The following is a 27,236-nucleotide window of genomic DNA, read 5'->3' as shown; positions in this document are numbered from 1 at the left end:
TGACAACTTACGTGGAAACTTTAAGCTGTTAGCCTATTTTTCAGATAACAAGAATTTAGAAAGTTCCCCTATTTAAGTGCTGAGAAGGTTAAAGCCATTGTCTTGTTCCCCACTTAAAAAAAAATGCTTCCTAACAATAATTCCTTCACTTTTCTCTCCAACTTAAGGAAATTGAATCAGACATTTCACAATCTTATGTTATATTTGACCAAGCTTTGGATCTTATATCTGTGTTATACTTAATGCCACATCTCTCCACCTCTATAAATCACCCAATTCAAAGCTTGCTTCAGCTCAACCACTACTGAAACCCTTATCCGTGCCTTTGATACTTCCAAATCTGACTATTCCAACATATCAGCTGGTCTGTCTTTTTTTTGATTTCCACAAACTTGAAGTTATCTAAAATTCTGCTGCCTGTGTTCTAGCTGAAACCATATCCAATTCAGTCATTGCCTGTATTTGCTGACTTACACAGTTTCTAGTTAAGCATTGCCTCAGTTATAGAATTTTCAAGCAACACACTAAAAGCTGGAGGAACTCAGTGGGTCAGGCAGCATCTATGGAGAGAAATGGACAGTCAACGTTTCAGGTTGAGACCCTTCATCAAGACTTGAAAGAAAGAGGGGAGATAGCCAGTATAAAAAGGGGGGGGGAAGGGGTGGGCAAAAGCTGGCGGGTGATAGGTGGATCCAGGTGAGGGGGATGATGGGCAGGTGAGGGATGGGGGAGAGCGGGATTGATGTAAGAAGCTGGGAGGTGATGGGTGTTAGTGACAAGAGGGCTGAAGAAGATGGAAGCTGACAGCAGAGAACAATGGACCATGGAACAAAGGGAGGGGGGTGGGGGGAACCAGTGGGAGAAATGTGTGGGTGATGGGCAGATAAAGAGGGAGGGGGAGGGGAAAGAGATGGGGTGATGAGGGCTAGTGGGATAAGGGGAAAAAGAGGGGGGACAGAGGGAAGTGGTTACCGGAAGTTAGAAAAATCAATGTTCATGTTGTTGGGTTGGAGACTACCGAGGCAGAATATGAAGTGCTGTTCCTCTAATCTGTGTCTAGCCTCAACTTGGCAGTAGAGGCGGCCGTGGACAGACATGTCGGTGTGGGAATGGGAAGTAGAATTAAAATGGCTGGCCACCGGGAGATCCTGGCGGGTATGACGGACGAAGCGAAAGTGCTGGACAAAGATATCTCCCAAACTGCGTTGGGTCTCGCTGATGTAGAGGCCACACCGAGAGCATCGGATGCAATAAATGAACATAGAACATTACAGCACAGTACAGGCCCTTCAGCCCACAATGTTGTACTGACACTTTATCCTGCTCTAAGATCTATCTGACCCTTCCCTCCCACACAGTCCTCCATTTCTCTGTCATTCATGTGTCTATCTAAGAGTCTCTTAAATGTCCCTAATGTATCTGCTCCCAAAACCTCTGTTGGCAGTGCGTTCCACACACCCACCACTCTGTGTGTAAAAAAAAAACACTTAGCGTGGTTGAGGGATAAGTGCCTGCAGGAGGAAATCAGTGGGGAGGAACGAGCGGACAAGGGAGACACAGAGAGAGCGATCCCTGTGGAAAGTGGAGAGGGGAGGGGAAGATATGCTGGTGGTGGGATCCTGTTGGAGATGGCGGAAATTGCGGAGAATGATATGTTGGATGCATGGGTTCATGGGGTGGTTGGTGAGGACGAGGGGAGTCCTATCCATGTTATGCTTGGAGTAGGTGGGGGGAGACAGGGTGAGGGCAAATGTACGGGAAATAGAAGAGATGTGGGTAAGGGCTCCATTGATAGCAGTGGGGGGAAATCCCATTTTCTGAAAAAGGATAACATCTTGGATGTCCTGGAGTGGAATGCCTCATCACGAGAACAGATGTAGTGGAGACGGAGGAACTGGGAAAAGGGAATTGCATCCTTGCAAGTGACAGGGTGCGAAGAGGTGAAGTTGAGGTAACTGTGGGAATCAGTAGGCTTGTAGAAGATGTCAGTGAATAATCTGTCTCCTGAGATGGAGAAAGAGAGATAAAGAAAGGGGAGAGAGGTGTCACAGATGGACCAAGTAAATTTGAGGGCAGGGTGGAAGTTGACAGCGAAGTTGATGAAACTGATGAGCTCTGCACAGGTGCAGGAAGTGTCACCAAAGCAGTCGTCAGTGTATTGGAGAAAGACTTGGGGAGCATTGCTGGTGTAGGTTTGGAACATGGATTGCTCCATGTAGCCAGTGAAAAGGCAGGCACAACTGGGGCCCATGCGAGTGCCCATGGCTATACCTTTGGTCTGGAGAAAGTCGGAGGAGCCAAAAGAGAAGTTGCTGAGGGTGAGTACCAGTTCTGCCAGACGGAGAAGGGTAGTGATGGAGGGGAACTGGTTGGGTCTGTTATCTAGAAAGAAACAGAAAGCCCTGAAGCCTTCCTGATGGGGGATAGAAGTATACAGGGACTGGACATCTATGGTGAAAATGAGGTGGTCAAGGCCAGGAAACTGGAAGTTATTAAAGTGGTGGAGAGCATGTGAGGTGTCACCAATGTAGATGGGAAGGGACTGAACCAAGCGGGACAAGATGGAGTTGGGATACGAGTTCAGTGGGGCAGGACCAGGCAGAAATAATAGGCCTACCGAGGCAGTTTGGTTTGTGAATCTTGGTAGGAGTTAGAAACGGGCATTGCAGGGTTGGGGAACAGTAAGGTTAGAGGCTGTAAAGGAGAGATCTCCAAGAGGTGATGAGATTGGTGATGGCGCGGGAGACAGTGGCCTGATGCTTCTCTGTGGGGTCCTGATTCAGGGGTAAGTAAGAGGAGGTGTCCAAGAGCTGCTGTCTGGCCTCTTCAAGACAGAAGACAGTCTGACAGACGACAGCAGCACCGCCCTTGTCTGTGGGTTTGATGGTGAGGTTGGGATTGGTGCAGAGAGTGGAGAGATGAAAAGATCCAGAGTGAGCAGAAGGCCAGGGGTGGTGGGGGAGTGTCCAATCTCATCAATCTCATCTTTGTTTCCAAATTACCTCATGTTCTTGTCTCTTCCCTATCTCTACAATCTCCTCCATTCCTTTCTTTCTTTTTCAATCTTTTTATTAGTTTTCAAATTAATACAGATTAATATATCAATGTTTATACATGTAATACAAAGAGATCAGGAGAACAATCATGACATGGATAATCATAAAGAACAATAGAGTATAAAAAAATCTGTAGATCCGTGATCTGTTAGTGAATTAATATAATATAAAAGAAAAAAATTTATTATAAAATATAAAAAAAAGAAAAAAAAACAAAACAATAAGAAAAATTATAAACAATATATCAAACTAAACTAAAGAAAAAAAAATTAAAAAAAAACAAAAAAAAACTGGACCAAAATTTCTCAATAGAAACAGAGCAATATTATGTCATCAACTCTGTTCTTCTAAATTGAAAGGTTATCATAAGGTGATCTATATCATGTGAAAATATTGAATAAATGGACTCCAAACTTCTTCAAATTTAAGCAAAGGATCAACAGTACCACTCCTAATTTTTTCCAAGTTTAAACATGATGTAGTTTGAGATAAGCATTGAAAAGTAGTAGGGGGTATTGGATCCTTCCATTTAAGCTAAATGGATCGTTTGGCCATTAATGTAACAAAGGCAATCATACGGTTAGCGGAGGCAGATAGATGGCCAGATTCTATCCTTGGTAAACCAAAAATTGCAGTGATAGGATGAGGTTGTAAATCAATCTTCAATACATTTGAAATAATGTTAAAAATATCTTTCCAATATTTTTCCAAAAGAGGACAGGACCAAAACATATGTGTCAAAGAAGCCACCTTCGATTTACATCTGTCACATATAGGATTTATATGTTGATAAAAACGAGCTAGCTTATCTTTTGACATAGGGGTCCTGTGAACTACCTTAAACTGTATCAAAGAATGCCTGGCACACATTGAAGATGTATTAACTAAATGAAGAATTTTCTTCCAAGTCTCTGTAGGTGTAGATGTCTGGAGTTCACTTTCCCATTCATTCTTAATTTTGTCCAGTGGTTCTCATTTTCATAATTAAATCATAAATTATTGCTATCAAGCCCTTCTGACAAGGATTAAAACCAAAAATTTTTTCCGTAATGTCAGTTTTATAAGGTGTGGGAAAATTTCTAATCTGCAAACATTGAAAAAAGTGTGATCTAGGCAAATTGTATTTGTTAGACCATTGTTCAAAAGATGAAAAACAGTTATCAATGAATAAATCACAAAAACATACTATTCCCTTCCTTTTCCATATGGAACCTCCATTCCTTTACACCCCTCCTCTCACCTACTATGCCAAATTTTCTCCTAAAACCTTTCTACCTGCCTACCTGTCTCCCCTTCTTTAAGACCCTCTTTAAAACCTACCTCTTTGAATTAGATTTTGGTCAACTGTCGTAACCTGTTTGCATATGTTTCTTGCCATCAGTTTTTTCTTGTTTGATGCTCCAATGCAGCACTTTTTTGAAGGCAATATATAATTTTTTTGTTGTTGTTGCTGAACCATCTTTAGTTTGTTATTTGCAATATACATAATAGTCCTGGATATATAATGCAACCACTTACAGTTCAAATGATGAACACATTCCCTCAGCTTAGTGATATAGTATTGATTGCTCACACACCAAATGGACAACACTGTAAAACTCTTTGTGTGCTTTTTATTAAACAATATATTCTTTATTGCTATTACATCAGATTATAGACTGAGCTATTTTGTACAAGCAGCTGAATTTCACAATTTCTTAATAATATAAAGATTGCAATGATCATATGTAGATTGCATTTGACTGACTGTCTTGTCATTTTTGTTTATGATTACAGACCTAGAAAAAATTATTTCACGAGAGCAATATACTATTGCTGGCAATACTCTGAATGTGCAGTTATATGATAAACGTAAAGAAGAGGAGAAGTATGAATCCCGAAAGTTTATTCTTAAGGGTTTTGATGGACTCTCGAGGCTAGAGCATATTTCACTCTACATTGATAGCCTCAGCAATAACACAAGGCATGATATTGAACCTTTGCAAGATGGTACAACAGTGGTGGTTACATTTAAAACTGATATTGGTTAGTACTTTACATTTTACCCCTTTTCATTTATTGTTAACTAATGACAGTTCGTTTATTACATAGTTGGGAGTGTGCAGGGCTGATTAACATGTGAAATTGAATAAAATGATCTTCGTGAAGTCTCTGTTGAAGTATATGATTAATGCTTCTGGATCCAGTAATAAGGAACACACCCCACCAGGCTCAAGGACTGCCTCTATCCCGCTGTTATCCCCCTTGAACGGACCTCTTCTACAATAAAGATGAACTCTTGATCTCTTTCTACCTTGTTATGGTCCTTGCACCTTATCTGTCTACCTGCACTGCATTCCTCTGTAACTGTAACACTATATTCTGCATTCTGTTATTGCTTTTCCTTTTGTACTACCTCAATGTACAAATATTTTGGAATGATCTGTATAGGTGGCATGCAAAACAAAGTTTTCACTTTATCTCTGTACATGTGACAATAATAAGCCAATTACCAATAACTAATTACCAATATTTGCTTCTTTAGATGGTAACTCTTTTGTGCGGAATTGTTGTCAGAAACCATTTGAAAGCAATAGTATCACTGCCTGTCACCTGAGGAAGACAGATTCTGTGTGGATAGAAGGACTTCATCCCAATGCAAATGAAGATTTGCTGGATTTGTACTTCTCAAATACCGGTCGCAGCGGTGGTGGAGAAATTGCAGAAATTCAGATGAAAGCCTCTGAAAGGACAGCTATTCTACGTTTTCATGATCCTGATGGTATGGTACAGTTTTTCAGAAAAGTTTCATTGTACTTCAAGAATTTATATGCAAATTTAATTCTATACCTTACTGGTTATCCAGCACATTGTTCTAAATTTCATGTTCATAGTGTCTGCCTTTGAGCTGAATATCTGCGTGAACTATGAAGTTAAAACTGCAGGCAGTAGGTTTCTGTGGGAAAGGAATATAAAGTAAATTTTCCTGATTTTTAACTCAGCTTGTCTGTCAGACATTCTGTGGATGACCAGTTAAAATAAGGAAAATTGGCTTTATAACCACAGAAACCTACTGACTGCCATTTTAACTTCACAGTTTACTCAGACATCTAGTCCAATGTAAAACCGCAATTGAAGGTTAATGGGATTAGCTTCACTAATTGAGTGATGTGACTAGAAGCTAACTTCAACCAGGACATTCTCCAGCAACACAGACAGCACTATGCTCTGTACAATCTATTTGCTATTTTGAATAGTATACTTTCAATGCTGTTTTGAAGTTTTTTGTCTGATTTATTTTCCCCCTTAATTTCCCTGATTAAGCACCCAACACTTATGAGTAATATTTTTATTGTTTTCCTTTGGATCGATGAATAGTTGGAGGAAGCTGATCCCTCCTTACCCAGGGCCAGCAATATGTGGGTATGTTAGAAGATAATAAGTGAAGACAATAAAAGTATTGTCCCCAGAAGGTGTTCAGGGAGGTTTGGATGGTAGCTCAAGGTTAGAGCACATTTCACTGTTTATTGATCTGTCATATGCTACAAAGCCACAAACTGAGAGTTGGAATTTGGCAATATCTTAATCACTGTATTTTTGACCAACATGGAAATGACAGGCTGAATAGTCTCCTGATCTATTAATATTAGAACTTTTGTTAATTTAAAACATAAATATGCAGAAAAATAGAGTAAAATAAATACAAAACTTACCGAAACTTAACTTTTTCATGAAGATCAATCATGCCATCCAAATGAATTGAGTTAAATGAATGGCAATTTCTGGACTAGAGTGAGAGGTCCTTCACTGCTTAGTTATAACCACTCCTACTTGAATTCAAAAGTTGTTAATTCGAGTTCCACTCCCTGACCTTGGCTCATTTAACCTTTTATACGGTGTACCAGGAAGTCAGAAGTGTAGGAATAGGACTAAGGGGATTGTTCTACTGGAGCTGGCATGGACTTGATAAGCCAAATGGCCTCCTTTTATCTATATTAATTCTAGAAATACCTATGATTCTATATTTATAAATACTTTTATGCAATGGGTGCACAATTGGGCAGCAGTTAGTGCTTCTGACTGCATTGGTTTCCCTGAGCGCTCTGGTTTCCTCTCTCATCTCAAAGTGCAGGTAAGTTGGTTAGCCACTGTAAGTTGTCCCTAGTGTGGGCAGAAGAATCGGCGGGGGTGGGGGGAGCGCAGGTAGTGGGGAGGTTGGAGTTGATGGTCATGTGAGTCACATTAGATTACAGGGAAATAAGTGGGAGAACAGCTGTAATGTGAATGCTTTGAGAGCTAGCTTAGACTCAATGGGCAGAATATAAAAATATCCACAAGGTCTAAAGGCACATGGAATGTAGTTAGTTTCTTTATCATTCTGAACTGCAAATGCTTCACCTGGGTGTTGCTGCAGGATCTTCCTTTACTATCAACTCTCAAGGTTATCATCACCATTAAATTACAGGCATCTTCAGTGGATACTACCCACATTTTGTTGCCTGCCGTATCCAGCAGGTTGCCAATGGTCTTCTTGCTAAAGCAAACCATTATATTGACTTCTTAATGGATGCTAATAACCCGGTGAGGTGGTCTGGTGGTTTACAGCAAAGGCCACCCTTCAAAATGTCCCAGAAATAGTAGATAGTAGTAGTAGATTCCCAGAAGAAGTAGTAGTACCAGAAGTAGTAGTAGCTTCCATTATGACTGAAGACAGGCCAGCAGTTTAAACTGGTATGTGTTTATTGCAGAATAATACGTGTGTGCCAATTTCACTGTCCACCATTCTGTGACACTCATCCATTCCCCACCTCCCCTCAACTTTCCACCCAGTCAATAAAGGTGGCTGAAGACTCCATCCACAACCCTCAGAAGGATATGAACCTAATGTGGGCAAATGGGATTAGTGCAGATGAACATAAAAGTCAGCATGGACATAGTGAGCCAAAAGGCCTTTTTCTATGCTGTATGACTCCATAAATCCTATGACACCCGAGTAACGAAGGTAGAATTAGAACCATAAGGAACAATGGAAAGCACATTGGAGCAAAGGTTTACTAACCCTACTGCTCCCCTGAGGTACTCCCATGATGGTTTTAGAGAGCTGGTGGAAAGCTGCACTCCCTTGTCTAGGGAACCCTCAAGATTTTTGACTGGTGATCACTGTGAGCTTGATGTCTGAGGGTTTGTAATACTTTGGCTGCTACCAAGTCCACCTAATTCACTGTCATGTTTGGAACCAGGAGAGTGGGCAGCAGGAATTAGGGGTAAAATGAGACAATAAATGCCACTCCTGAATGACCAATGCCACCCTCATGGGAATGTGGCTCAACATTGATCTATGGGCAGGCAAAATGCAACAGATGTGATGCCATGAAAGTCATTAATTTGTCAGTTGCCTTGCATCTGACAGTCCCTCTAGTTGTACATTAGCTTCTCCAGTGGAGTGCAGATTTGATATCAAAGCTTGCATGGCAACCATTTGACCTCCAGTAAGGATCCAAAAGTGGAAAACATTGACCATAACATTCCTGGAGGTGGTCACAACAAGATGACAACACACGGAAGCAAACTAACACAGATTCTGGAAATCTAAAATAAAAATAGAAATGCAGGGAATGCTCAGCAGATTGGGCAACATTTATGTCAAAGTCGAGTTTATTGTCATATGCACAAGTACACGTATGCACAGGTGCGATGAAAAACAGCAGCATCACAGGCACACAGCATCATATAAGCAGCATTCACAAGAAAAACATACACAAATTATACACAATTTTTACAAGAAAGAACACAATTAGAACAAATGAAAACAGTCCATTATAGTGCAAAGTGATCAAAGTAGTCATAGTGTTGCTAAACTGTAGTAATTAGGGTTTTGGAGAGAGAGAAACAAAGTTAATGTATCAGGTGAGTGACCTTTCAAAAGGGCATTAACAAAAAAAATTACCTCCTTTTATTAACACACATTAACTCAATTTTTTCTTTAATTCTTGAATGGCTTTTCATATCCACATTTTTATTTGTATTCATATTTTCTTATGAGATAGCAGGAGGCCATTCAACCTATTGAGTCCATGCTGGCTTCCAGAGCAAGCCTATCGATCCCATTCCTTTCCTGTAACCCATTCTCTGTAAACTGTTCTCTTACACATGCTGATGAACATCCTCTGGTTCTACCACAGCCACCTAACTGGGGGCAATTTACAGCAGCCAATCCACCTAACAATCAGCTTGTCTTTGGGATGTGGGAGGAAACTAGAGAACCCAAAGGGAACCCAAATGGTCACAGGGTGAGCATGCAAGCTCCACACATTTTAACTCCCTTCTGCTACCTTGTTTCATAGTTCTATCAACTAATCATATTAAACTTTACCATTTTAATCTTACTTGTTTGGGATCTTGGGGTCCACGTCCATAGATCCCTCAAGGTCACCACACAGGTCAATAGGGTTGTTAAGAAGGCGTATGGTGTGTTGGCCTTCATTAGGGTATTGAGTTCAAGAGCCACAAGGTGATGTTGCAGTTCTATAGAACTCTAGTTAGACCAAACTTGGAGTATTGTGTTCAGTTCTGGTCACCTCACCTCATTATAGAAAGGATGTGGAAGCTTTAGAGAGGGTGCAGAGGAAATTTACCAGGATACTGCCTGGATTGGAGAGCATGTCTAATGAGGATAGGTTGAGTAAGCTAGGGCTTTTCTCTTTGGAGAGAAGGAGGGTGAGAGGTGACTTGATAGAGGTGTACAAGATGATAAGAGGCATACATCGAGTGGACAGTCAGAGATTTTTTCCCAGGGTGAAAATGGCTAACATGAGGGGGCATAATTTTAAGGTGATTGGAGGAAGGTGTAAGGGGGATGTCAGAGGTAAGTTTTTTTTACACAGAGTGGTGGGTGCATGGAACGCACTGCCAGCACAGGTTGTGGGGGCAGATACATTAGGGACACTTAAGAGACTCTTAGCCACATGAATGATAGAGAAATGGGAGGGAAGGGTTAGATAGATATTTTAGAGCAGGATAAAATGCTGGCACAACATTGTGGTCTAAAGGGTCTGTACTGTGCTGTAGTGTTTTATGTTCTATGTTTTGTCTTTGAATTTAGTTGGCACACTCCTGGATTCAAATAAAGCAAATATGTGAATACTGAAATGACCTCCGTTATATCCTTCCTCCTTGCGTTCAACCAAGAGGAAAGTTGCAGAATGAACAACCATTCCTCAGAATATAGTCCACAAAATTTAGGAAATTACTTTGATCCTATCCCATGGCACTGTTCAATAATTCAATGTGATTACTCTCTTTCTCTTTAGTTGCTCTGTAACTGACAAAATGTAATCTGGCAAAGTTTCACATATATTTGGCCAAAACGATACATAAAATAAGTGTACCTCTTTTAACTAAAACATTCTGACCTCCAAGTATATTCTTTTTTTTACAGTGGTAAGAAGAGTCACTGAAAGGGAACATACCTTGAAGGATTTTCGGCTGATTGTTAGTCGCTATTACCGTGACCTGCAACTGTCTTTGTATGGAGCTAATAGCCCAAAAGTCAAACTTCCTGAACAGTGTAGCATTTGTATCAATCCTTCACTTCTAAACTACATACAGACTAATATGCATCACTATAATCAGGAGTTAGAACAAATTTCAAAGGATGTTTATTGTGTCATTACCTTTGAAAACTCTCCAAATTCAAAGCAAATAAATCTGAAACCCTCTTTGGATGTAAATCTATTGTTGTGGTACAAAATTGCTAATGATTGGAAGAAGCTTGCAACAGAAGCTGTTCAGAAATTTATGAAGAGATTTGATTTCAAAGACTTTCTAATAGATCAAGACTTATGGGAAAAGATAGCGTGCAAAAGCAAACAACTAAAGTTACCTTGCTTAGATATCCTTCACCTTCCAATAGAAAACAAGTTAGTTGTTGTTGGGGAAGAAAGAAATGTTTCAGATGCCTCCAGAAAGTTACAAGATATATTGACAAAGGCAAAAGAGGAATTAGAAAATGAAAGAAATACTGTTGAAGATGAGATTCCATTCGAGAGCATTGAGGAGTTGCAGTTTCTGCAAACTATGTTAAAAGATGATGTTTCCTTTGTGAACATATCCACCAACATTGCTCCTCCTGTCTTAAAACTGAAAGGATTGAAAGTGAAAGTTCACCAAGCTCAAAAACTCATCAGCCACTTACATTCCCAGCTGGAAAGGAAGCCTCTCAATTGGTCTTCCCACATGGAAGATTTTATAAAATCCATGGATCTCAAGAAAGTTGTGCAAACTCACTTTGCTCAAAATAATCTTAAGGCCACCCTAATGATCAGAGAGTCTGTTGAACTCTTGGCTGTCAAGGCAGATGTAAAGAAAGTGGAAGATAAGATAGAAGAGTTGTTCCAAGAAGAGACAGTTAACGTCACTCCAGAGCAAATCGTAGTCACCATGGATGAAGAATGGACAAGATTCCTTGATGATTTGAAAACTAAAAACAAATCCAGGTGTAGAATGGTGGAGGCAAAGAATCCACCTTCCATAATAATTGCAGGATTTTCAAACAATGTTTCAGATGCTGCAAAAATACTGAAGAATTATTTGAATAAAAAGCAGATCACCACAAAGTTCATTTCTGCAGAAGATGTCCAAGTAGACTATATGGAAAATGTTTCAATTCTCAAAGAAAGCCTAAGCAAAGGAGTTACCATTATATGTATCAGAACACCTAGTCCAGGTTTTAAAGTAATTGGTAGAGCAGAACTAATAGATGAGGCAATTTCTGCTATTAAAGATCATTTATCGCTAGTTTGTAAACAAACCTTCACTTACTGCAACGCAGGAGAGACCACTGCCCTCATCAAGCACAGAGGCACTCTACAAACCAAAGCTAAAAATCATAAGTGCATGTTGTTCATTAAAACCAAAGAAGAAATCTGGAATGGAGCAAACATTGCACAGCATGTAAGTTTATTGGTACTAATTTATTATTGTCACTTGTACTGAGGTACAGTGAAAAACTTGTCTTGCATACCGATCGTACAGGTCAATTCATTATACAGTGCAGTTACATTGAGTTAGTACAGAGTGCATTGAGGTAGTACAGGTAAAAACAATAACAGTACAGAGTAAAGTGTCACAGCTACAGAGAAAGTGCAGTGCAATAAGGTGCAAGGTCACAGCAAGGTAGATCATGAGGTCAGAGTCCATCTCATCGTATAAGGGAACTGTTCAATAGTCTTATCACAGTGGGACAGGAGCTGTCCTTAAGCCTGGTGGTGCGTGCCTTCAGGTTCCTGTATCTTCTGCCTGATGGAAGAGGAGAGAAGAGAGAATGACCCGGGTGGGTGGGGTCTTTGATTATGCTGGCTGCTTCACCAAGGCAGAGAGAGGTAAAGACAGAATTCAAGGAGGCTGGTTTCCATGATGCGCTGGGCTGTGTCCGCAACTCTCTGCAGTTTCTTGCGGTCCTGGGCAGAGCAGTTGCCCTACCAAGCCTTGATGCATCCAGATAGGATGCTTTCTATGGCGCATTGATAAAAGTTGGTGAGTGTCAAAGGGGACATACCAAATTTCTTTAGCCTCCTGAGGAAGTAAAAGTGCTGGTGAGCTTTCTTGGCCGTGGCATCTACATGATTGACCAGGACAGGCTATTGGTGATGTTCACTCCCAGGAACTTGAAGCCCTCAACCTCTCGACCTCCGCACCGTTGATGTGGACAGGTGCATGTACACCGTCCCCTTTCCTGAAGTCAATGACCAGCTCTTTTGTTTTGTTGACAGTGAGGGAAAGGTTGTTTACACAACTTATCAAATGGATATCATCTGTCGATCATTAAACAGATTCAGATGATGTTTAGTACCCATAGTCTGTCCAGGGACAAGCAAAATCAAGCTGTTTTACCCATTGTTGCGGTATTTGGCCCCATTTTGAGTTTTAGATTCATATCTATGCAATCACCAAGAAAGCTGATTTTACATGCTGTTCAGTCGGCCGACTCTGTTCCTGCTTCAGATGATCTGCTGCTGAAAAACATCATCCTACCTGGTTAAGCCTTCAGGTAATTCCAGACTCACACAACCACCCTACTTGTCGACTCTTAAGTTCCCTCTGAGGTGACCTTGTGAGCCATTCAGTTGTACCAAAACAGCTTCTATCAAGTAGAGAAAGAATAAAACTGGATGGGTCACCCAGTATTGGCCTAGGCATCAAATTCCAACCCAGCAAAATCACTCCCAGCCTCACTGATCATGCCAAGTCCTCCTCACAAATATCTGAAGATTTGTATCTAAACTATGAACGTTGTCCCTCAGACCAGTCAACCAACTTACTGACATAGTTGTACTCCTAGAATCATTCTTCACAGACAATGTGCCAGACTTCTCCATTACAGTCCCAACCAGAGGGGGTGGAATGGTGGGAGAGAACAGCCCTTGGAGTCCTTAGCATTGATTCTAGACCCTACAAAGTTTGATGGTATCAGGTCAATCTATTAGAGTCACAGAGGAAAACAGCACAGCAACAGGCCCTTCAGCCCATTGAATCTGTGCTGACCATCTACACTAATCCCATTTTATTAACTTTCTCATCAACTTCCCCCATGCTCTGCCACTCACCTACGCATAGTGGGAAACTTACAGTAGCCAATTAACCAGCCAACACTCATGTCTTTGGGATGTAGGAGGGAACCAGAGCAGCTGGAGGAAATACACAGGGTCAGAGAATGAATTAATTTGAGATCAGGATTCTGCCCTGGTCTCTGGTGCTGTGAGACACTATTATCCTCCCTCAGCTGATGAGTCACTACTCTTCCATATTGAATAACACTTGCAAGAAGCACTAAAAGTAACAAGGGCGCAGGATGTACTCTCGATAGGGAACTTCAGTGTTTATCAACAAGAGTGGCTTGGTAGCACCACCACAGATCAAGCTGGCTGAGACCTGAAGGACATACGAGGTAATAAGTGGACCGAGTGAGAGATAAACTTGAGGCAGAACAGTGGTGCAGCTTGTACAGCTGTGGCCTTACAGCTCCAGTGGTCCATGTTCAATCCTGACTTCCAGTGCTCCATGTGTAGAGTTTGCATGCTCTCCATATGGACGTGTGGGTTTCTTCAGCTGCTCTGGTTTCCACCAGCTTCCCAAAAGGTGTGCAGGATGGTAGGTTGATTAGGTAATCGATTAGGACTGTACAGGCCCAGCTCATGTGTGAACCCCACTGCTACCAGAATACAAAGATTAATTTGGGCTGGATTTTATTAAGACCTCAGAAGCATAAATGTCAAATGCTAACTCACTATGCCTTTCATCCAATATTTTGACATTGAAAAGCAAGAAACTACAGATGCTGGAAATCTGAAATACTAACATGAAATACTGGAAATATTCAGCTGGTCAGACAGCATCTGTAGAGAGAGAAACATGCTGTCATTTAGTAACACAAGTAATCCAGAGAATATGAGTCTGAGAATTGGAAAGTGATTAAATTCATGGCTTAAATGTATGGATAAATATAAATTCTGTCTTTCCCCCTTAATATAGAATTTTATGCTCCTTTAAGACTCAGTTTCATTGGGGAAAGAAATAACACATAAAATACTGAAAATACTCAACAGGTTAGACAGCATCTGTAGAGAGGGAAACAGAATTTTATCCAAGAAGGGAGAGGAATAGGGCTCAAACAAGGGTTGAGTATCAGAACCAGGGAAACAGGAATGAATTGTTAGAGTGTGCACTGGTCTTTGTGCATAGATGATTGATAACACAAAACTGGATAACTGTGACCCATTAACATTACTACAAGGTTTACATTATACAATCAACAATATGACGATATATTTTAATTAATTAAATAGATTGAACAATTTCTAGCAAAATATTTCATTGTTGTTAATAAAAAAGATTTATGTTTGTTTTTATGCAAATTTTCTTTGAATATTAGGTTAGTAAACAAGGTGACAAAGACATTATGCTGCCCGTACTTTTGCCTCCAGGTAAGATATGCCATAGATATGGAGTTATATATGTATGCACATGAGCCAACAATAATGCTTTACACTGTGTGATTATACTGTTTGGGTGGCATGTCTGCATCTGTTTTCTAAAATAACCATATTACCTCCCACCTGACTTAAACTTGCACTCATCACAAGCTTAATCTCAAGTTCTGCCTTCTCTGCCAGGCAATATGGCTCCCCCTATTCAGGTAATCCTACTTATGGAGGCTGAGGACCTTGCCAGAAATTGCAAAGAACTTCAAGGCTGAATTGGCTGAGCTCTTTGATACAAGGCGTCTGTCTTTTTCTTGGATGTCCACTATTTCGAACTTTTGGTTAATGCCTCTTTCACAATCTACGAATATTTTGTAAGTTTTCTTTCTGTACAGCAGTTACTTCATAGGCATGACCTAAACACAGGCTGCAGAGATTCAGCATGAAACAAACTCAGCCCTCTGCTGGTCCTTGGTACCAGTCAGATCAGTTTGGTAACTGTTACATTTACAATTTCTCTATTATAGTGAACTGAACAATCTGAAAAATGACATTACTAACTCCACCTTCATTATAATGTTAAGACAAGATGTCAGGATTGGGATATTACACAAAATACAAATTTATTGCTAACAATACTCCCATGGATGTAGAATTTCAACTTCATGGCATCACTTATTTCAGCGCTGCACAATTAAACAGGGTCAGATTGCAGAGATATCTGATTCTGTTTGCGTATTAGCAACACATTACACAGACAGATGAATAATTTGATCCTGTTACTACTAATGCTATATTCATTCCTTTGGTTTCACACTATCAGAGACATTTCCTTTGTTCTGCCCATCTCTCCCACACCTTCTTTCTAACTGCAAGCTAACCTGCTTTCTCTGTTTTCCGGTTCTGATGAAGGGTTCCAGACCTGAAATTGCTTCTTCTTCCGCACGCTACATCTCTACTCTTAAATTCCCTGTATCAGCTATTAATGGCAGGTAACCCACATTCCTCCTTAACAAAAATCTTGTTTCCTTCCGAATGTGTGCACTTAACCCTTTGTACAATAATTCTGTAATTAAATATAATTCAAGATGGAGACAAAGAGCTTCTTCTACCTTTCGTATCTATCCTCTTGTCCTGTTTGCCCTGCTCAAATGCACTGTCTCACATTTCTCTGGACTGAATTCCATTTGTCACAAGCTTCACTATGTCAGAAGAAAAAGAGCAGCTGTAATCTTAACTATTTTAAATGAACCTGTCATCTGAAACGGGGAGCTGCCACAATGCCCAACAGTAGGTCCTGGAAATCATTACCATGGCCACAATCCAAATAGGAATGGAGTGGGAATTCTTTGCAGTAAGTCTATTTCCTCTGGGTAAAAACAACTGAATACTTCAGAGACACAATAGACTGCAGATGCTGGAATTTGGGGCAGCACACAAGAAGCTGGAAGAACTCAGCGGGTCAGACAGCATCTATGGAGGGAGATGTACAGTCGACATTTTGGGTCGAGACCCTTCATCTACACTCTTCATTGACTGTCCATCTCCCTTCATAGATGCTGTCTGACTCGCTGAGTTCCACAAGTTTCTTGTATGCTGCTCCTGAGTAGTTTAACTGGCCTTTTTGAGATGCATGTATATGAGTAATAGAGACCAAAGAGATGTTACTCAGTTAAGATGCAAAATTCTTTTTTCTCTGAGCAATTTCATGGATGCCATTCATGTTATTTGATTTCTTGAGCCTCTCTAAATAGGAACTCCTCAAAGGAAAGCATATTCACTGAACAGTCATGTCTCTTGATAGGCTTGGATTAGCAGCAGAACAGTTAATGCAGCTGCTTCACAGCTCTAGCTACCTGGGTTCAACCCTGACCTTGGGCCTTCGCTGTGTGGAGTTTAAATGTTCTTCCCAGGACTGTGTGGGTTTCTGCTGGGTTTCTTTGGTCTCTCCCACATCCTAAAGGTTAATTGGCTATTGTAAATCACTCTTCAGTGTAGGTAAGTTGCAAAATAATCAAGGGGCATGTGAGAGAATAAGTTGTGGGGTTACAAGAAAATAAAGATGGGGGGTGAGGCTCTATGGGGCACTGGTGAGATTTCATTTGGAATACTGTGTGCAGTTTTGGGCCCCTTATCTTAGAAAGGATGTGCTGATGTTGGAGAGGGTTCAGAGAAGATTTACGAGGATGATTCCTGGAATGCAACGGCTTACATACGAAGAGCATTTGTCGGCTCTTGGACTGTATTCATTGGAGTATAGAAGAATGAGAGGGGACCTCATAGAAACATTTCAAATGTTGAAAGGATTGGACAAAGTAGATGTGGCTAAGTTGTTTACCCTGGTGGGTGAGTCCAGGACAAGAGGGCACAGTTTTAGAATTAGAGGGTACCCATTTAAAACAGAGATGAGGAGAAATTTCTTTAACCAGAGGGAATTCTTTGCCACATACAGCTGTGGAGGCCCGATCACTGGGGGTGTTTAAGGAAGAGATTGATAGGTACTGTATCCAATTAGTCAGGGTATCAAGGTATATAGGGAAAAGGCCGGGAACTGGAGCTAGATGGGAGAATAGTTTAGTTCATTGGTGAAGTGGCGGAGCAGACTTGATGGGCCGAACAGCCTACATCTGCTTCTTCATCTTGCGATCCTGTGATCTTGTGAATGGGATTGATGGGAGCTGGCATGGAATCAGTGGGCCAAATGGCCCTCTTCCTATGTTGTATAATGTAAGTAAGATTCTGTCATAATTTGAATGGGATGGTGTCCAATTCAGGTCATTGAGAACCTGCTATGAGATTATAGTAGAATCTAAATTAAGTATGGATACTGCGCGCGTGCACGCACGCGCACACACACACACACACACACGTTTGTAAATGGGTCCACTTTTCAAATTTTTGAAACAATTGTAAATATTGTGATAAAACTAGTAATTCACTGCCATCTAAGATATTGCTTCAAAAATGTTTAAATCTATTACCCATATAAATCATGTATTACTAGTTTCAGATACAATTACATCATTTAAAAGGCATTTAAACAGGTACTTGGATAGGAAAGGAGTGGAGGGACACAGGACTAATGTGGGCAAACAGGATTACCTTTGATAGGCATCACAGCTTTCATGGACAAGTTGGGCTGAAGGGCCTGTTTCTGTGCTGTACCATTGTATGACTCACTAGCCTATATTTTGTTCTCTCTGCAGTGTCTAAACTACGAACAGGCCCAACAGTACAAATAGGTGGAGTGACAGTGGAACTGAAAGAAGGAGATATCACTCAAGAAAGAACAGATGTCATAGTGAATTCTACAAACAACAATTTGAAATTAAATTCTGGTAGGTGGAACAAAATAACATCTGGATTGTAATATCAAGCCACATGGTCAACTTTCCATGACATAGGGTCATTTTAACTTTAATGGAATTTGGCTGTATATGAAATGTTTTCCCCAGGGTCCAATTCATTCATCACAAGGTCTGATTTTGAACGTTCATCTGAGCAGGTAGGATGCACACTTATCAGAAACTGCTGGAGTGCTCTATTAAAAGTGCAAGTCACAATCTGGCTGCTGTTTTAACCAGAAGCTAAGCAACATGGGGATGATGTTGTGGCTTTCCTGCTAGGTCAATCTATTAGAAAAGTACAGAAAAAAGTAAGTTGTATTAACATTTGCTGACTTCCCACGTGGGTCTAGGAGAGTCAGGAGTGCTTGAACGTGTTCCTCGAGGAAAATTTAAATTCTTCTCTATCACAGTCTTCTGCCCACTTCCCTCAAATGCAACTCCATCAATCATAAAGTCTTAATGGAAATCAAGTGTGTGTATAATTAACACCATTTTTTAGTAGCAATAGTTGTACACCATAACACAGTTAAAATTGCATTCCCCCCCCCCACCCCCCTTTTACCACCCCAGAGAGGCTAAGTTCCTCACCCTTGGTTATATGTTATCGTTAATTATTATTAATTGTTAAAATCCTAAGTACTCGGAAGCATCTGATAACAATCAAATTTGCAATTTGCAGCCTATGGCCATGGAGAATATACAGCATTGTTATAAATTGCTCATTTAATTACAGCAATGATGAACAAAACAGCAAAAATGATTACACTTGGTAGAGATTGCAAATGTGGGAAGTGTCTCCTATATTTTGATTCACCATTTTATTTAAAGGTAACACAAATGCTGGAAGTTTCACAACCCTGTAAGCCATATATGGTAGTGTAGCGGTTAGCATAATGCTATTACAGCGCCAGCAACCAGGGTTCAAATCCGGCCACTGTCTGTAAGGAGTTTGTATATTCTCCCCGTGTCTGTATGGGTTTCCTCCGGGGGCTCCGGTTTCCTCCCACATTCCAAAGACGTACAGGTTAGGAAGTTGTGGGCATGCTATGTTGGCACTGGAAGCGTGGCGACACTTACGGCTGCCCCCAGAACACTACGCAAAAGGTGCATTTCACTGTGTGTTTCGATGTACATGTAACTAATAAAGAGATCTTATATCCAATAGGTTAAGCAAAGATACATGTTTTAAGCACTGCACTACACAGACCCAAGACTCCTGGTCTAGTCTTCTGTAACTTAATAACAAATTCACTATCAATTGTTGTACATCAACACCTGGTTAAAATTGTACTCCCACACTTTACCACCCCAGAAAAATGTAGTTCCTTTTCAGTGGTTATATATTATTGTCATTAATTGTTAAAATTGTTAAAGTACTTGGAACCACCCCAAATAATTATAGTCCTGTATCTTTATAATTAAATACACATGACTTAAACTATTTGGAGTGGTTGAAGCATAGAAACAAAAATAATCAAAGTATGATTTACTAAATAACAAAGGTCTTGTTTCATTCTTGACTTTTGTTTTAACTGCAGGTGTCTCTGGTGCAATACTAAAAGCTGCAGGTAGTTCTGTACAGAAGGAATGCACGTCTCAAGGTACTGATGCTCTCAGTGTTACGTGTTTCTAAGTATTCCTTGAAGATGTAAATGTATAAAACCTCTCACAGTGGAAAAAATTCCCACTTACTGATCAGGGAAAAGATTACAATGAGTGTCGACCAAACAGAATATGGAGATAGATTGGAGACATAAATAGAATATATCACTTTTCTTCTTCCAAAGGAGATGTGAGAAAAGGTGATACAACTATTATACCTGTCAGAGCTGTATTCCAAAGTATTTGACTTACTCTACAAAAGAATCTTATTTAAGAGAAATGGCACTAATGAGAGATTGGAGATAGGTGGCTAATTCTGCCAAAAGCCTTATCAACCTGTCAGCTGCGTGAGATTATGTCTGGGTGGGGGGAATATCCAGGGCAATTCCAGAAGTCCTCTCAAATTGCTTAGAGGTGCATTTGATTCCTGGGATGAGGTAGATTCTATTCTGTATTGGACATGAGTTCAAAGTCAATAAAATTAATTTGTCTTGAATAAGGTGGTATTCTCCTTCTGCCCTCATGCAGAGCTTCTGTGTGCTCCTGATGCATGGACTTGAGGTTTTCAATAGCATCCCAAGTGCTTCTTTTCCACATTGAGCAGTCATGGGTCAAGAGATTCCCAGGAGTCAGTGAGGATGTTGCATTTCTTTCAAGGAGGCTTTGAGCACATTGTTGAATCTTCTCTTCTTGTAATCTCTTGTATATTAACAAGGTACAGAGAGCAGTTATTAAGGTAGCTCCTCAGACCAGAGTGGTGTTCTTCAGGGCTCAGTGCTAGGAACACTGTTTTCCTTAATATGAGTTAATGACTTAGACTTGGGCTTATAGGACACAATTTCCAAAGAGATATCACCAGGCTTGTTGAATAGACAGATAGGTGGCAAATGAAATTTAATGCTGAGAAATATGAACTGTTATATCTCCATAGGAAGAATGAGAAGAAGCAATGTACACAAGACAGCACAATACTAAAAGGAACTGGATAAGATTGTGAAATAATACAATTCATAATGTCATGCTGTGTTCATGCTGTGATTCATTAAAAAAGTGTTTTCTAGTGGCAGATCTTTAATCAGTGCTAAAAAGTTGGTTCACCCAGATCTGATGTCAAAGGCTTACCATCAGATGCCCTGAAAGTGCCAGGCATCTTATATCTGTGAGATGGGAGAGTATCTGCAGAAGCTTTTGTATGAGAGGAGAGGCAAGGTTGTTTCCCTGCTACTTTTAGCTGTAAATATATGTGAGAGACAGCTACCTTTAGTTGCTAGCATTCAATCAACCACCAGATGTAAGTGTATTCTCAATAATGCTGTAGATTGGGCTTAATCGGGGTGAATTTCTTCAATTTCTTTCTTAGGTTCTCAACCAGATGGCAGTATTGTAGTGACCAGCAGTGGCCAGCTTCTGTGCCAACATATTATACACATGGTAGGGGCGAAAAGCCCAGCTGTCATCACAGCATCTGTAGGCAAGGTCCTTAAAGAATGTGAACAGCTGAATGTCAGGAGTGCAGCATTCCCAGCCATAGGGACAGGTAAACACTCCTTCTTTTGAGAAGTTTTGTCAGTTTATTCTGTGATTTAATGATTCTTCAGAGATTCATTAATATCTGCTTGGATTTCATACAGGTAAAGGTGCAGTCAGTGGTGAAGCTGCCATCAACGCATTATTCAATGGATTGGAGAATTATTTCTTGAACGTTACATCATCTAACATGAAAACCATTTCCATTGTTGCTTTTGAACCACGTATATATGATTGTTTTGCCGATTTTTTCGATAAAAAGAAATGGAACTCCAGTGCAGGCATACCGGTAATCCGTAAATTGTGCAAAACTTCAATTTTCACTAGACATTTCTCTTTAGAATGACACACAAAAGGGGAACCAATTACATAATGCTTCCATGTTGTACTTTTGTTATTTTAGCAATCTAGGACAGGAGTAGTCGCCACATAAGTGTTCAGTGAGATCAATGCAAATTTGAATCCTAATAATCTGCATACCCCTAGTACACTTGGCTAGCAAAAATCTATTCATACCAGAACTAATTGAACCATCACTTTCTGTTTTGGGTGGGATAATGTTCCACATTTCTATTATGTGAATTAACTGGCTTTGATATTAAAGATATATCCTTGACTTCCCTACCAGCAGAAAGGTTTTTGTCTGTCTACCTATTCAATTCTATTGAAATTCTCAAAGGTCTCAATCAAGTTACTCCATAACAGTCCGTAAGCCAGTGAACGCAAGCCTGGTTTGTGTAAAAATGTAACTCTCAGTAACTGATAAGATTCTGACTAAACTCTCCTGCATTCCTTCTTAGAAAAAATATATACAGTAGGTAGAGTGCAATGAAAGTGCATCAGGTGGATTCATGGGATGGCGAGTTTATCATCTGAAGAAGGATTAAACAGATAGGGCCTAAAGTTTAGACAAGAGGCAGTATTACTGAAACAGAGAATTTCAACAGAAGTTAACAAGTAGATATAGGGATGATGTTTATCTTGGTTGGTGGAATGTCTGGACTCAAAATAGGAGGTCGTCTATTCAGGACTACGGTTTGAAGTCTCTTCATCTAGAATGCAGTGAATCTTTGGAATTCTTTACTGCGAAGCTCAGTCACCAAGTCTATTCACAACAGAAATTGATAGATTTTAGACATTGATGGAATCAATGGATATGGGATTAGTGCAGGAAAGTGGTGAGGAGGCAAAAGATCAGTCATGACCTTACTGAATGGCAGAGGAGGCTTGGTGGGCCACATGGGCTACTCTTGCTTCTATTTATGTAAAATGTTGTTTCCAGAACTCTGCATAGATCACTTGATATGATAACTTCCTTCAGCCATTTCAGTATTTTATTTATTGAAATTATGACTGAATTTAATCCAGAAATTCAACCTTAATTCACATGGATGAGACAAAATGGGAGACACAGGCGGGTGGGGATATAATTAAAGTGCACGCAACTTGATGTGAGAAATTGCTGGCTCTTCCCAAACAATCTACAGTCTCTCAGATTGTTACATTTTGAAATTCTTAAAAGCTCAAAGAAAATTAATATGGATATTGTATTAATTCAATTTCATTTATTCAGTTTTAGAGATTCAGACCATTAATTTTCAATGTAGACCTAACCTTTGAAAGGTACCTGCACCTGCAAACACAATCCTAGACCTCCAATCATTGCTGCTACACCACTAATAACTACCAGTTGAAAACCAGTTGTCAAAATTACCTGCAAGCTTGAAGATGACATTCAAAATCACAAAGAAAAAATATTTACTTGAACCTGGCTTATTCTTCTTGCTGCCAGTCCTTCTTGGTCTTGAAAAGAGATCCTAAGGCCTGCTTGTCTTTATTTCATGTTATTGTTGCTGTAATCTTTGAATCACAAACAAAATGCCAGTACTTCTTGAATAGGTAAATTGATTGAAGATCCAGCATCTTGATTCGACAGTCCATTCTTTTTTTATCTCTGGGACATAAGAAGAAGAGAAGGCCTTCTAAATTTAATGTCCGAAGCAGATTGCAATGTTAAACCTGCCTCTAAGTGCAAATTTGAGGCCCATTCTGACATTTGCACTATTAATTTAGGTTTTGACTTGGGTTTTAGGTTGCATTTTCAATATAACTTGCATCTGTATCAGGGACAATGGCCTCGTATGAGTGCTACTGATTTTGTGCATCTGCATTCTGCCATATTCATTCTTTCAGTTAACATTCAGTTTATAAAGCACAGACCGAAAAATAAATTATACAGAAGGCAAATCTGTCACTGTCAGCACACTGAATGTTCTGAGTCATGAGTATTATAAAGAGGTGGACATTATCAGACTGTACTCGTTCTATTTTCTCACGGGAAGTATAATTTTACTTAATATCCATGTATTGTAATAACTAGCTGAAGATGAGAGTCAAAGTAGAGAATAAAACATCAATTGTACATGAGAATGTATAAGGCCTATTTTGTTTTACAATTCTTTTGATTAGAAATAAATTACTTTTCACAGTCAAGTACCTGAAGCACAAATCTTTAGTGGCCACATTTTTACTTTGAGAAATTGTTTGTTCATCCTAAATAGGTTTCAGTCTCTGAAATTGTTATATTTTGGAATTCTTAACATCTCAAAAAAATTAATATATCTCTTGGTTTAATTCAATATTATATAGCAGTGAATTTTAAAGATTTCTGTTCAATTAGTGAAATCAAGACGTGATACTAAAACAGCCTTTTTTTCTCATCTGAACATCTCAGGGAACAGCTCCAGTCACTGTGAATTCACAGCCTAGTCTCACACTACCAGGTAATCACTAACTCCAAGCTTCCATGTAAAAAAGATTGATTTATTATAGAAATATGAATCAAACCTCTGAACTAATTCTATAAAAAAAGGTACATTGTAGGTTTTATATTCACTTTCCATAAATTTTGTTTAGTTGAATATGTACATGTGGTATGACTCATAGAAAGCAAGCAATGTGAACTTTAACAAATTTCTTACTAAGTGATCTACACCAACAATGGCTATGGCCCAGACTTTAAGACTGCAGTTCAGTTTGCAACTATATTTTTCACATATTTACTGAACTTCTGTTGACTTAGGCAAGTAATTCAGGTACACAATAGTTCTTAACCTAAATTCTAAGTCGTTATGAAAGAATCTCTATGATCTGTAACTTGCAAATGTGTGACCAACTTTGATGGGCTGTCTGTGGTCATATCTTTGGATAGTTACTAAAATGCATTGTTTGTACTTGTAATGTTAATTGAGAGAAAAAATTTATTTGTCCATCTGCAGTTCAACAAAAAGACCTGTTGCCTACACAGCTGCAAATCCAAAATGTTATTGTGGAGGTGAAGGAGGGAGATATAACCCAAGAAGGCGTGGAAGCAATAGTAAATTCTACAAATACTACACTGAATCTCAATTCTGGTAAGCCAGCCTTGTTTGTATTCAACCCTTCAGGTACAGGAATTTAATTTATTAGATTTTGAAAATTACAATAAAATAATTAATCCTGCAATATGATAGATAGTGTGAATTAGTCAGTTAAGCACATAACAACTGGAATTATGAATTTCTAATTGTTCATTAAGACTCCAGGATCTGAAAAAGGGGAAAAGAAATGAGAATTGGATTTTGCAGGTTTTGAGAGTTGATCAGAACAAACACTTTCAGTTTGAGGTTATGGCTGCTATATTTTTTGACTTCAGGGTTTCAGTAGAATTTCATGTGTCAAACAGATGGTTATGGTTGTGACTGTATTCTGAGATAAATTGGAAATATTGTAGTAGGAAAGTACAAGCTGGCTTAATTTGATAATTATTGCCACTGCACTTTTGAAATTACTAAAGCATGTCCATTAATTTGAGTCTAGTTTATAGAGATGGATGCATTTTATTTACATAAAACAACTGTACTGAGTTTCATGCTCAAAATTGTCTATAGTGTAGCTAAGTGTAGTTTTCAGAAAGATCCCTTCTGGCTAATTCTTCCATCTACACATTTTGTTTAAAACTTAATGGTAATTTCCTCTTTTGTTACTTTTTATATATGCTGTTCCTCTTCTGGGTGTCAAGACAGCCATCTACCAGGGTAGATGCATCTTCAATATAATAGGAGATATTTGGTACTCCTGGAGATTATTTGATATTCCCTCATTTTCAGGGAGTTCATAGATTCAGTTCAGATTGACCGTGGAAATTCAGTGGTATTTTCAAATTATAAATACTACACAGTGAAGCTCCATATGACTAACTGAAAATCCCAATGGCTTGGCATCTGGCTTACCTGGTGACAATTGCTGCGCTCTCTTTCCACTCATTGTGCCCCTGGTTGCTGCACTCCCTTTTAAGTCACCAGACTAGGGTTCCTGCACTCCCTTTCAACTCACCGCAATGCCGGTTTCTGCACTTCCTTTCTGCTCATTGCAGCTTGGTTTTTGTACTCCCTTTTTCACTGGAAATTTTATTATAATACTGTACAATATCTAAAAAAAAGTTAATTAAAAGTGTGTTGGGCTACTAATAGAAATAACATCCAATAGTTCAGCAATGTCTGGCACTACCCAAGTCCTGAACAAACTAGATTGGATTTTTACTGTATCTTCAGTAGTAACAATAGGCATAAAAATGAAAGGGCCGTACATTTTGGTTAATGATAGTAGATAGAGAGAAAGCTAGGTGATGGCACTTGTCTTGCCTAAAAATGAACTAGACATTGAAAAACGTGTTTTTTTTAAAGGTGTCTCTAAAGCAATATTAGCGAAAGGTGGCCAGACTGTCACTGATGAATGCCAGAAATTGGGTAAGTTACAGACATGGGTAAGCATTACATTAAAACAAGATATCCATAGGACAAGTGATTTGTGAATGTAGTATTTATATCTCCGTTGTAAATGACCAATCTCTAATATTTCAGAGATTTATCTTGTTGAATCAACTTTCAATCTTCTTCATTAAGTTTCTTTTGTCTCTCTGGTGATGTTGATGATGACTTGATAAATTATTCTCAGATCAATAGATATGGGCTTCATGTTTCCATATTTCATATAATATTTCATGAGGATCAAGAGAATCACTCACACAATTCTTTCTCAGATCAAACAGAAACATATTTATTCAACTGATCTTTCACCTCTAGATGGGAGAGAGAGGCCCTACTGGTGCAATCCAACATACTCTCTCTCTGGACAATGCATTGAATTTTAATGCACATTTAGAGATAAGGTAAACCATCTGTATCAATAGACAGACTTTCCAGCTATCATTTCTTGACCAGTCAAGAGAAAAAGTGTGATCAGTCATTTCTGACATCACCATCCTTGCAAGATCATCTTGTGCTTGTAAATCCCTAGTCTGGCAGTCTCATGCATTAAGAATCCTTTTGCTCAGTTAAGGCCTTGGTTACCATGGTGATGGTACAGAAGCAGGACTGTTATCTCCAATTCCTACATTCCTCCAGTGGCCTTCTGGTATCTCTTATCTCATACCCCTTTGCACAGACCAGGTGCCATAGAAATATATTTTTGCCACACTCTGTTTTATATAACATGCAAGTTAACTCTTCAGGCTATATCCCTGAGTCCAACCACTTCAAGGCTATTCAGCTCACTGAGTATGTGCTGGTTCTCAGAGGATTCCCTTCATTCCTGTTCCACTGCTTATTTCCCTGTAACTTCTTTCGCATCAACTCCCCCTGATTCTCCTGCCACCCACAGTAAGGGGTAATTAACAGTAGTCTGTTAACCTTCTAACCAGAGGTTCA

The 27,236-nt window shown here is 39.5% G+C and overlaps 1 protein-coding gene across 2 annotated transcripts in view; it reads left to right on the top strand.

Annotated features, from left to right (window-relative positions):
• Positions 1-27,236, top strand: part of LOC127571950 (protein mono-ADP-ribosyltransferase PARP14-like) — a 69,206-nt gene that overhangs the window by 12,600 nt on the left and 29,370 nt on the right. For both annotated transcript variants that reach the window (XM_052018720.1, XM_052018728.1), the window contains 11 exons: positions 4,833-5,081; positions 5,581-5,817; positions 10,474-11,987; positions 14,965-15,016; positions 18,220-18,351; positions 19,899-19,961; positions 21,323-21,499; positions 21,594-21,778; positions 24,224-24,272; positions 24,768-24,902; positions 26,214-26,276. In XM_052018720.1, coding sequence (XP_051874680.1) covers positions 4,833-5,081; positions 5,581-5,817; positions 10,474-11,987; positions 14,965-15,016; positions 18,220-18,351; positions 19,899-19,961; positions 21,323-21,499; positions 21,594-21,778; positions 24,224-24,272; positions 24,768-24,902; positions 26,214-26,276 — 2,856 coding nt within the window. The remainder of the gene's footprint in view (positions 1-4,832; positions 5,082-5,580; positions 5,818-10,473; positions 11,988-14,964; positions 15,017-18,219; positions 18,352-19,898; positions 19,962-21,322; positions 21,500-21,593; positions 21,779-24,223; positions 24,273-24,767; positions 24,903-26,213; positions 26,277-27,236) is intronic.

The sequence above is a fragment of the Pristis pectinata genome, chromosome 1 (assembly GCF_009764475.1).
Source record: "Pristis pectinata isolate sPriPec2 chromosome 1, sPriPec2.1.pri, whole genome shotgun sequence".
In the NCBI taxonomy this organism is placed as follows: domain Eukaryota; kingdom Metazoa; phylum Chordata; class Chondrichthyes; order Rhinopristiformes; family Pristidae; genus Pristis; species Pristis pectinata.
Note: the sequence above shows the minus strand (reverse complement) of the source record. Positions and strands in the feature narration are given on the sequence as shown.